We start from the raw sequence: 12,370 nt of genomic DNA on the forward strand, positions 1-12,370 counted from the left end.
GGAACTGCATGAAATATCTCCGTAAAGGCTTCACGGATGAGCTCGCAAGAACCAATTGGAGGGTGGGATCGGAATGATTAAATGTGGATTTGTAGGTCCTCATGCTGCAGCAAGAATTGCCTCAGTCCAAAGAAGGTGACAGCATTTAATTGGAAGGTAACCAAATACTTAGTACTCGCTGATTAGAATTTAAAGAAAATGAATTGGATTGCTTTTAAAGTCTGGACTTTGTAGCAACCATGAAGAAACAGTCAAAATCTCTTTCCGAATTGTTGAAATGTGAAGTCGATCTAGAGGCACTTTGGTCACCAATTGCACATTCAACGCTCTCCTGAACGTATTTATAACATTTGGACAGTGGTATCAAAATTAGATTGAACATAATTGTTGTTAATGATAAGGTCAGAAAGAATCTCAGAATTTTTGGTGGAACGAAGTAGATGGGATTTTAGATCGTTAACATGGTTAAGAAATGGGTTCAGCAGTGTTTTGGGGTAAGTAATAGTGAAATCAGGAGATCAAAAGTTTGTTCGGAACACAGCGAAATGTTCTTTCCAAGGGGCAGGTAGTGAACAGGGAGGGTGGCAAGTCTTGCCCAGGTGTATTGAAGCTCTATATCATCTATTCACATTTTTGGGATATGGAGAATCAGCTTCTTCAAGGGATGCCTTCTCTGCATGGCAAATAATGAACTTGATTTAATATCTTGTGGGCAGTAAACACCCTTGTTCATGCTCTACATACTTTGATCATTTAATCATGCTGTAATCATTTTACAAAAACGTAAGGGAGCCAGGCACATAGCTAGGCAAGCATTAGCTAAATGTTGTTAACCACTCGATAATATTTCTTCTTCTTTTTTTTTTGGAAAACTACAAAGGTAAAAATTTGACTACATATAAGCCAAAACAGAGCCATGATTGGGATGCTGGGAAATTTCATTATGTCTTGTGTACTGATTTCTCCAAGATCTTTAGGTCCTTCCTTGCCTCCAGAGAACAAACTTAAGTCAGTGAGAGATAATGGTATGCTCCCAGAAAGATCATTATGCGATAAATCCAACATCTCTAGGCTTAGCATCGACGATAAGTTCGGAGGAATAGTTGTGTAGGGTGGGTGGTGAAGGAGGGTTGGCAACGAGTGGCCGGGCGAAACCCGGAGGATGGGTGACGCATCCCATCTTGGAGTCGGAGGTAGAGAAACTCCGACGTTTCTTCTCGGTGGTCCTCGAGTTACCGGAGGAGCCGATCGAGGCGTTGCGGAGGGAATGGGCCGATCTTGCAGTGGTGGTCCGGAGTTTGGGTCGCCAGATTCTAGCGGAGCGGGTGGCTCAAGATGTAGGTGCCCGAGCGAAGATGGAGGCTGAGGTGGTGGTGGTGCCTTTCGCCGACGACCACCTAGCCCTCCGATTCAAGACGAAGGCAGATCGAGCTACAGTGTTGACTGGTGGCCATGGGTGGTGGCGAGCCAGCTGCACGCCATGGAACTGTGGAAGCCCAATTTCATGCCGGGGCTGGACATCGTCAAAACGGCGGTGGTCTGGATCTAGTTGCCTCGGCTCCCAGTCGAGTACTGGTCAAGCGAGACGATCCTCCAGATCATGGTGGTGGCGGGCCGGCCTCTTGCCGTTGACGGCTTTACTAAACAGCAAAGGGCGATGGGCTTTGCTAGGGCAAGGGTTGCCATCGACGTCACTGCCTCGCTGCTGCCCAGCGTCCAAATCCGAGGGAATACGAGGGTACTTTGGCAACCCTTCATCTATGAGGATGTGCCTGAGATTTGCTACTAGTGTGGATAAATAGGGCATGCTGAGGAGGCATGCAGGCACCTGGCGTCGGTGCTGGAGGAGGGGCCGGAGCGGACACCGATGGGAAGAGCCGCACTCTAGTTTTGGAAGGAGACCCGGCGGCCAATCTTTGGTCCATGGCTGGCGGCCACTCGGATCCAGCCATCGCGAGTGCGAGGGGGCCGCCACGGCCGAGGAAGACGACCGGGTCCATGCTCGAGTCGTCGTCCTCGAGGCCACAATCTCCGGCCAACCATTCGAGTTCCCCGAAAAACCGTCGGACTCGGACGGGTGGCAGAAGCCGGTGAAGGTAGCCAAGTGCCGCTCGCCACCCAAGGACAGGCCAGCCGGAGAAGGGGACTTGGGTTCTAGTTTTAAGTCGGCGGCAGGGGAGGCCGAGTCGGATCGGGTTTCAACTCGCTCGCGGACCTGGACGACTCGGTGGGTGAGGCATTAGATAGTGGGCCGACTGGGGCGCGGGCTGGTCCAGAGGTCCACATGGTGGACATGGGCTAGGGACCATCTAACAAGTGGCCCAGGAGTTTGCCGATTAGTGCAAGTGATGCGGGCTGAGGCCAAAGTGTTGCGAGCAAGCCCAGAAGCTTGGGTCGGGCCATCCGCCATGACGGTACGAGCGGGCCAAAGGACAAGGGGCATCGGGTCGTGCCCAATCGAGGCCCGAGAGTGGAACAACGGGTCCGTGATCGGGAGGGCTCACACTCGCCTATGGATCCTCCAGCACTGGTACAGGGGGGCATCCTTGGCCCTAGTAACCTCGAGACTCGTCCATCCAAAAGGAAAGCTATCTGTGCACTAATCTCATCGGATCAATCACCATCCTCGTGATGATCCATCGATCAGGAGCATTCAAGAATTAATCACCAATGACACATGGCTCAAATTCTCAACTCTTAAGAATATGCATCATCATCTTATTAAGTCCTTGAATGATTCATAGACACATACACAATATGAATGAAAAAGATGCCCATTTATTATTCAATAATAATAAAGTCAAGTTGAGGATGATAGTGGTATTTTGATGATTAATACAATGATTAAGAGTATGTTACAAGTTAATTCGATACATCATTAATAAGTCCGTCACTCTCGATACATTAGTATAATGAGATTAAAATGTATTTCAATGATTATTAATGAGATAAAATTTGCGATAGAAAATGGATAGTGAACTCTAAATTCTAATTCGGCAAAGTTTCAAGTGAAACATACTCTTAAGTGGACAATAGTAATTTTCATTGTTTGGAGTATGTAGCACTACCATGACATATATTCAAAATTGTTTAAAGTTTATTTCATTGATTATATGGATGAATCTAACCTTAAGTTGCAGCAAAGTATGGATTGAGTCGACCCCAAGATTGATTGAGTCGACCCCGGCACATCAAGAAACCATCTGGCACACTTCTGCAAAAATGGCACGGATGAACAGTACTTGGGTCGACCCAAGCAAAGGATGAGTCGACCCAATCCTCAAGCCTCAAGAAAACAGTTCTCTGGAAACCCTGAGAGGGTCGACCCAAATGAAACTTGAGTCGACCCAAACTTGAGTCGACCCCAAGTTAACATGAGTCGACCCAAAGGCAATGACATTCAAAAATAGGTTCTCTGAAAACCCTGAGAGGGTCGACCCAAGTGGAAGTTGAGTCGACCCAACTGAACCTTGAGTCGACCCAAAAACTGTTGAGTCGACCCAAGTGAAAGAAGGCTGAAATACAAGATTCTGTGGTTTCTGAGAGGGTCGACCCCAATGATGCTTGAGTCGACCCAAGTGAAAGTTGGGTCGACCCCAGTAAAAGTTGAGTCGACCCAAGCACGGGCAGAAGCATAACGGCTAGTTCTGCAAAAGTACTTTCAGTCCTCCCAACAGTGAGTAACGGCTAGTTTTTGAATTCTAACCATTGGGGCTTGTTCAATGGATGAAGGAAACTATTTAAAGTGACACTATTCATCATAGAAAACATTCTTTTGCAAAATATCAAAGCTTACACAAGAAAGACAAGTGCCCTAATCTTCTTCATCCAAGTGCTCCATTCAAGAGTTAAAAAGGAAGTGGTTGAGCAGACTCCAAGAGATATCAAAAGCTCTATCCACCCTTGAAGAGTGAAGCATTCTTGACAAAGAAGAGAGAAGTCTCATCAAGCGATAACTATTCTCTAAACTCTTCTTTGTAGCTTATAATTGTTATATTTGCTCATCTAGGAGCTTCAACTTTCTTCTTTCTTTTATTAATCACCTTGTAAAGGTTTGTTGGTAAGCCCGCAAAACCAACGGTGTAGGTTTATTGGTGAACCCGTAAAACCAATTGTGAAGGTTCGTTGGTGAGCCCGTAAAACCAACAAAGGTTATTGGTGATCCCGGAAAACCAAAGTGTAAAGGTTTTTGGATTGTGAGCCCGGAAAACAATCCAACTGTAATCCGAGGGATTATAGTGAATTCCCAAGGGGTCGCTTGGGGAGTGGACGTAGGTGCTTAGGAGAGCACCGAACCACTATACTTCTTGTGTGTTTGTATTGTGCATTGTTTTAATTTCACTCACTCATCAATCAACTAAAGTAAGATAGCAATAACTTAGAAAAACCAATTCACCCCCCCCCCCCTTTGGCTTGTCACCTTGGGCAACACAAGTACAAAATTATATCCCAGAATAAATTATGTGTCAGCCAAATTGGCTTCTAGGACATACATCTAACGGATCATGGTAATTTGGTGAGGCGGCAACGGAGAGCAGCCATCGACAGTCAGTGGGAATGGACATGCTCGGTCGAAATAGAGAAGGGGAGAGAAGAGGGGTAGTGCCCCTAGCTACCTCGGTGGAAGCCTTCTCGGCCCAAGAAAGCATCAACGAGGATAGAGAACTCACTGGCAAGGGCTGGAGGTGAAGGATTTTGGCCAGCCGTGGTGACTTCCAGTGGAAGAAAAGCAACAATGGTTAGTCTGTGAAAACAGACGAATGATGTTTTAAGTGGAAAAAGAGATGGTTTTGAGAGACGGTGCTTGGCCGGGGTGGCACGTCGGCCACCTAAGAAGGGGGAAAGGAGAGAGGAAGTGGAAAGAGGTGCCATGATGGATCAATTGAAGGGGAGGAGGGGTTTAAATAGATGTTTTGGAAGAGGGTAACCTTGGATTAAGCCTTAGCTGGCCATTTGCCAATTGCAGTGGCCCTCAACAGCCATTCATATTGGCCGCAAGGAGTTTGCGCTGGCCGTGCCTCCCTAATGGCAGTCATTCAAGTGGGGGATCGCAATGCTCTGCTCCGATTTTTTTTTTTTTCTTTTGAATTTTGAGTTGAAGCCAACTGAGTTTGCTGACTTTGGTCCAGAACAAGCCCAGTTGGTCTGGTTCTCATAGGTAGGGTTGCTGAAGCCTTGTCTACTAACAAAGGTCTGAAAAGGTACAAGAAATGGCCAAGCCAAACATTTAAGTAGATCGATTGGGGACAGACTGATTTATGTGCAATCTGTTAGACAGCATACAAAAATCATGGAAATAGTGGCAGTAGTAGAGCTGTGCGGTATGTGACAAAAAGGATAATAGGTATGAGGTGTGCACTGTAACTGATGACCTATCAGAACCTAGTCCGCATGTGGTTCGGGATTAAGATAGAATAGGCTTCCTTGCACTTGTTTATTTCAGTCATTTTGGCTATAAAATATGTTCTGGTGCCCTAGACAATGCAGCGACATATGGTAAGAGTAAGAAGAGAGCTAGGAACGGGTTCTTATGAGATGCAGCACGATAACTAGATTCCATTACACAAGATCTCCACTAGGGACAAAAGTTGCACCAAAATACACTACTAATGAAGCACTGCTCGATAACTGGTAAGATAGTATACAGACCCAAAACGTGTGAATTGTGGAGGGGGAGGGGGCCTTTAATTTAGTCCCACATTGGCTAGTAGAGGAAAGGTTCTGTGCCTTAAATGAGGGGTGGAAATCCTTTCCTCTAGAGGGCCCTTTTGTGGGATAAAACCGTGAGGGCACCAGTCTCCTCCCGTCTGCGCTGGACGCGCGGGCCGGAGCGCCCAAAGCGGACAATACCTCGGGAGGAACGTAGTCCTCTTTCTCTGCTAGCTTAATGTGGACTAACTGTTGCGTGAGGCTCCGGCCAAAGCATTCATCCCCGCAACAGATGGCGCTAGAAGGAGGGCGCGCCTCCTCTCTCCATTGACTATCCCTCAGGTTGCCTGGGGGGCTGGTAAAGCCGGGTTAAACCGGCATAGGACCTTCCCGCTGGGGGGGCTATGTTGTGGAGGGGGAGGGGGCCTTCAATTTAGTCCCACATCGGCTAGTAGCGGAAAGGTTCTGTGCCTTAAATGGGGTGGAAATCCTTTCCTCTCGAGGGCCTTTTTGTGGGACAAAACCGTGAGGGCATCAGTCTCCCCCCGTCTGCGCTGGACGCACAGGCCGGAGCGCCCAAAGCGGACAATACCTCGGGAGGAACGCAGTCCTCTTTCTCTGCTAGCTTAATGTGGACTAACTGTTGCGTGAGGCTCCGGCCAAAGCGTCCGTCCCCGCAACAACAAGGCATCGTGATGCATCCAATGAACGATATATCGTACAAATGTTGAAAGTTATGGCTGAAATTAGATCGAATATAATACTAGCATATCTATATTTATATATATTTTGTTTGATGCATAAAGATACGGATACGGATGCTAGTCAGATATAAAAATTTATATCCATATTTATTTTAAATAGATACAGATATAATTGGACACCCAAAGTATGAATACAAATACTGATATAAATTGGATAATTAAATTTTATGACCATAGAATCAAATATGTCACTAAGTGGATGATAAATTAAATTAATAGCATATCAATATAGCCATTGATTTTCTTAAAAATTTCTGAGTGCCTTAAAATTAAATAGAATTACAAATAGAATCAGTTATTCGGATAGTTGTCTTTCCATATCCATATCTATTTTTTTTTATGAATATAGATACTAATACAAATATTAGTCGGATGCTTAAATTTCTATTTATATCTGGATAAATTTGGATACGAAAATGAATCTAGATAAATATTATCTAATTCAATTTTAGCACTGAAAGTGGCCTCAACTGGAAGGGGTCCACAACGAGAAGTTGATGTCTGGCAAGGCTTCTACTTTTCCTGGAAGAGAAGTACACACTTTTTGCCGAGCAATCTCACCTCCTTGGTCGTAAGGGTGTTGAGGTATAAAATATCTTCTGGAACAAGTTCGTCCTCCTCAAGACTAAGCATTTTTATCTTTTTATTTCGAAGGCGAGTGCTCAGCTTTCCAGAGGCTGTAGGACCTTGCCTGGGAGACGTTGTATCCAGTTGCTTGGAAAAAGTTTGACTGGCTTTTTCCCTTCCCCTGACATGGCTATGATGCCATCATTCCGCCCATGCTCATGCGGCAAGAAAGCCATGGCTAAAAAGATGCGTAAAAAGCATTACTTTTTTGGGATACCAGCAACGTCTCTAGTACGGTCCTTATTTGAATTCAAAATCCATTACATGTAAGCTTCCGACAGCATCTTATTTGGTTGTCCAGACATGATACGAGGAACTCTCTCTCAGAGAGTTGCTGTGTTGTTCAAGAACAAGATTTCTTTACTTTATGGGTGACGATGTTAGAAATATCACTCTCTTTCACTGGTCGCCCAAAGGTCTCAACAAAAGCCGCTCTGTCAAGGTAACTGGAGATACTCGCCATGTCACAGGTGGAGGTGACAGAGGGTTTCGAGGTTGCGAAGCGGTTTGGGATCTAATCTTTTTAGATTTGCTTTGGTTTTGCATGGTGCTGGTTTGACACGGATTTTTCACTGGATTCCTCAGGGGGGAGGTGTTGGGGTATCTACACCACTTGGCTCGATGGCCAAACCAATGAGACTTGTTTAAAGTCTAAAGGTTTGAAACTTGTTTGCACATGCCCTATATGAATATGTGGTAATATTCTTTTAAATCAGTGACAACTGTGGTCTTTTGGCTGGAATGCAAGCAGATGAGTTATTTAGATGGCCAATTCATAACTTAGATCTCAGGATCCTGTGCCATTTCGACTACTGACCCATTATAGGAACAACCAGGAAACAGCCTCCCTTGCTCGGGGGAGATGGAAACCTTTAGACATATTCCACTATGAACACTTCTACTCTGTTTTTTGATTTTAGAGCTTGTTTGATTTGCTAGAAGAATTTTTCTTGCTAAAATATTTTTTCTAAAAAACTGATATTCGGATATATAATCTCTGAAAAAAATAATTTTTATATGTTTGGTTGACTATAAAAAAGCAGCATATTTTAGAATAGCTTATGTTTGGTTGAACATTTACTATCTTAAAAAAATTATGTAAAATACCTATTATGCCTTTAAAAAAAGAAAAAACCTTATCCTATTCTATCTATACGCTTAAGGACACTTCTGAAAGAAAAAAAAAATATCTCAATTTTCAGCAATATTTTTCTATTTTTTCATTGATCACATTTCCTTCTCTTTCTACGAAGATCGACCTCGTTAAAGGTCCACGTCACTAGTCCAACCAAGTTTATATTAACATAAAAAAATCATAGATTATTTAAAATAAAATATAATATAAAAATATTAATATTTTTTGTATCAAATATCATTATTACTCTAATTACAGCATAAATAAAACTAAGCATAAATTATCAATTCATAGAGAGCTTGTAAGAAAATTATATACAAAATGAGTGTGTAGAAGTTATTAATGTTTTAAAATATTTTCACAATAATATTTCAAAAATATCATAAAGAACAAAATAAGATATATTTATTTTTCATTTTTTATCAAAGGGAAAAGAATTTTTATAAAAGATAATGATTAAAATATGAAATACCAAAATATAATGCAAATGATGTTCAATGATATTTGAATAATAAATTACTCATAGAAACCAAGAATCCATGTTATAACCTGGTGGTTGAAGTCTTGCCATTAATTTGGAAAAGGAAAAGAAAAAGGAATACATGTTCCAAATGAAAAGAAATTCTAGCTAATTTGAAAATTTTCTATATCATTTCATCTCTCATAGCCAAACAGACAGAAAGCTCGAGTTTTCAAAAGCTTTAGGGCCTATTTATAATTGCTTTATTTTTTCCGAGAGGCTCTGCTCAGTATTGTTGTCTTCACATTTCAATTTCTCCATAAGTTAGTGGAATATAACCCTACAAAATGCTTTACCCTATGGAATGTTTAAAACAAGAAGAAAAATAACTTTCTTCTGATTATTCAAGTGGCTTTATTCCTCTATATTTTCAAAATGGTTATCACTTATTTACTTATTCAGGCAAGACCTAAGCAAAAATGCTTAAACAAGGGCTCGAGAGTTTGCTTATCCAAGCCATTTTCTATATGTTATTCCATGTCTCCAATAAGGCAGGGACTTCTTCCTCCCTTATCAAGTTAAACTAAGTGGACGTGCCGGAGTGGTTATCGGGCATGACTAGAAATCATGTGGGCTCTGCCCGCGCAGGTTCGAATCCTGCCGTCCACGTTTTTCCATTTTTTTTTTAAATCATTTATGTCAGCAAAAATTCGTGGTTTTTGAAAAAAAGAAACATTCTACATATGCAAAAGAACCTGTTTTAATTTTGCAATGATAACAAACTGCAAACTGAAGTGACATTTTAAACAGTTTCCACTTCACCATGAAGAATGCGTCTAAAATCATTTATAGAATTTAAATAGTTGTTAAACCATGTTTCTTTTCACATTTTTAAATTTTTTTGGATAAGATAATTTTTTCGGTATACATTCGTCTCTTAAAAAAAAACATTTCAGAGATAAGTTCAAGCACTTGTTTAAATATTTAATGACAATAATAAACTGCAAAGCTGAAGTAAAATTTAAACAATTTCACATCACCTTGAAACATGAGTTTGTGAACAATTACAAAATGTTGGTAGTTGTTAAACCTCGTTTATACCTAATAGCAATGCCTGAGCATACTCCTTACCTCGCTTAAGGTCGCTATGTTTCAGGTGTAAAGGTCTCAAATGATCAAAAGATTCACTGTAGCCATCCATGCGAACCACCACTACTTGGTCGCCCATGGATTGCATTGATCTCGAAAGCACTGAACCGAAGAGCTTCAAAGACATTACCCGGCCTTTCCTTGAATTCCAAAACTTAATCAGAAATTGGTGTGGCAAAATTGATAGAATGCCAGCAACCCTCTTCAACAGCTTTCTTACTTTCAAGAAGTGCTTGGCTGAGTTCAGACAGATAAGGCCCACCAATATAACCATCTTCAGCACCAATGCTTGAGTACTCAACCTTTTCATTGCAGCCCAACGAAGATTCCTCAGAGAGAAAAGCTCACCGAAGGTGTCCAATATGAAGTCATAGAAAGGAGTGGTATTTCTGTACACAACCTCCAGAGAATGAATGCTAGATACTGAAAGTGCATGGAAGTAATCTCTAGATTCTGTAGCATTAAGAAATGCAGACAAGCTAGATCTTGATGTAATAAACCATCCTCTTCCCATTTGACATGATGATGCATAAAAGAGAATGCTCTCAAGAAGCAGCAGCTGACTTTGAAGATCCAAAATGGATGAAGGGAGGAAGGTTTTTGCTAAAGGAGTGGTGCGCTGGCACCCTTCAGTTCTGGAATAACTTAGCTCTCGAAGAAAATGTTGCCACGGAAACTCTCGGCCGATCATGCCACGAATAGTCCGGTGCAATGTGTGACTAAGTTTCCGTGACAGAAGAAAAACCACCACTCTTCCAATTTTTGCTGCTCCAAACTGATCCAACACACCCAAGTTTCTGTGAAGAACTGCAGTAATTAAGGAGGTGTTTGTACCTTGTGTAGACGTTTCAATCTGCTCCAAAATCCTTGAGAAGTCTAAAGGGAAAAAAGTGCGGCATAGAAATGCATCAAAATTGGTCAAACTTTCGTAGAACCTTTTAGATTCACATTCTAATCCTGGAAAGCCATGTTCCTTGAGACAATTCAATACCATGTAGTAGTAGTGTGCAATAATGCCTCGCTGGACCATACTAGAATGTCGAAAAAGGTGGCTATGAAGCTCTTGCAATTTTTTCAGTAATGATGCTCCAACAGAAATTACTTCAGATGCCCAATATTTCTCAGCGAGGCAATTGAACACCAAGTCACTCATATATGCAACATTGTCCAAAACACGGAGATGCTTTTCATCTGTCCACCGAATCCATGATGCTCGGGCATTAGAAGAAATATAAATTCCTTCAATATCTGATTTGAAGACACCAAAGAACTTCAGACAGAATTTTTCATATTTAGTATATTTGCTCACTTCTGGAGTTCCAATGGAGTGGAAGTAAGACAGAACACCTTTTACCCTTTTAACCCATGAATTCCAAGAGAGCATGAGATTTTGAATGGAAGCATAACTAAACATGTCTTGCACACTGCAATCTCTGTATCTCCAAAGGGCAACATCAGATTCCTGATAATACTCAGATGCACTCGTCTGAAGACAAATGTCTAGATATTTCCGAGCAGCAAAAGTTTCTACGCATATATTCCGGGAAGTCTTAGCATTGTTAATATGCCTAGCAAAGGAGGTAAGGCTAGCACTTTGGTCTGACAGAAAATCAGCTTCAGCCGAAATATAGGCCTTGAAATCATTTGACACTTGCATGCATAGAGATCTGGCTTTTTCTAAAACCTGCTGTAGTTCATTGAAGCACATTAAAGGCCAACCTTTATTTCCTTCCGCCCAAAGCATCTTCCCTGTAGCATAAAAGAGCACCAAATCGGCAGAATTTTCATAATGTTTAGCTATACGCAGCATATCAGCTTCAAGCATAATGTCTCCTTTCAAATTTGCAACAACTGAAGCTTCCTCATAATAATCAGACTGCAAAAGTAAACCCAATGCATCTGTTGGAAAAGCCCTGACAAACTTCTCCAGGGAATCAATGTCCTGTAACTTATGATAATCTGAGATGGTGCCCTTCATATAATCAATCCAATCATCTCCGGGCACCATAACCGGCCATTCACGAAGAAATTGAAGTCCCAAGTCAAACTGCAGTGCTTGACGACAAGCTGACAAGCATTTTGACAGATGTTGTCCTTGAGCATAGACTTTGGCTGCTTCAGACCAAGAACCAGCCAATGCAAAACAGTCGCCAGCATCTTCAAACCTTGGTTCATGACATTTGTGTAAATAAATCATTCCTGTATAAGTAACACAGATGAAAGACTCAAGTTACATGAAGAAAAAGGTCTGGAAATAAACACATATGATAAAACATAGAGATATGTAAAGCAATTATAAATAAATTCAAATACTATTTTCATTCTCATAGACTCGCCATCATGTAACAAATCAATTCTTAGAACTCGATTCTACACAAGTTGATACTTTCTCTTTGAACTTCTCATATATACTGTGTTTTATCTGTATTGCCCATGGTCTCTAAGTGAAACTAGCATGGGTCATTTTCTCATATTGAAAACCAAAAACTAAAGATAGGGAAGAAAAAAGAACAAAGACATGAATGGAAAGAATAAATATTCAATTAACCAGAAGGAAAAAATGATGAAACTGCCATATATAAATTT

General features: G+C 41.6%; 1 protein-coding gene and 1 non-coding gene across 2 annotated transcripts in view; one reads left to right on the forward strand and one right to left on the reverse strand.

Annotated features, from left to right (window-relative positions):
- Positions 1-9,222: 9,222 nt before the first annotated feature.
- Positions 9,223-9,304, forward strand: TRNAS-AGA. Its single transcript has one exon. It is a non-coding gene; the product is annotated as a tRNA-Ser (tRNA).
- Positions 9,305-9,719: 415 nt separating this feature from the next.
- Positions 9,720-12,370, reverse strand: part of LOC120107765 — a 42,921-nt gene continuing 40,270 nt past the window's right edge. The window contains exon 12 of the mRNA XM_039121195.1: positions 9,720-11,983. Coding sequence (XP_038977123.1) covers positions 9,720-11,983 — 2,264 coding nt within the window. The remainder of the gene's footprint in view (positions 11,984-12,370) is intronic.

Source organism: Phoenix dactylifera, unplaced genomic scaffold, assembly GCF_009389715.1.
Source record: "Phoenix dactylifera cultivar Barhee BC4 unplaced genomic scaffold, palm_55x_up_171113_PBpolish2nd_filt_p 001011F, whole genome shotgun sequence".
Classification (NCBI taxonomy): domain Eukaryota; kingdom Viridiplantae; phylum Streptophyta; class Magnoliopsida; order Arecales; family Arecaceae; genus Phoenix; species Phoenix dactylifera.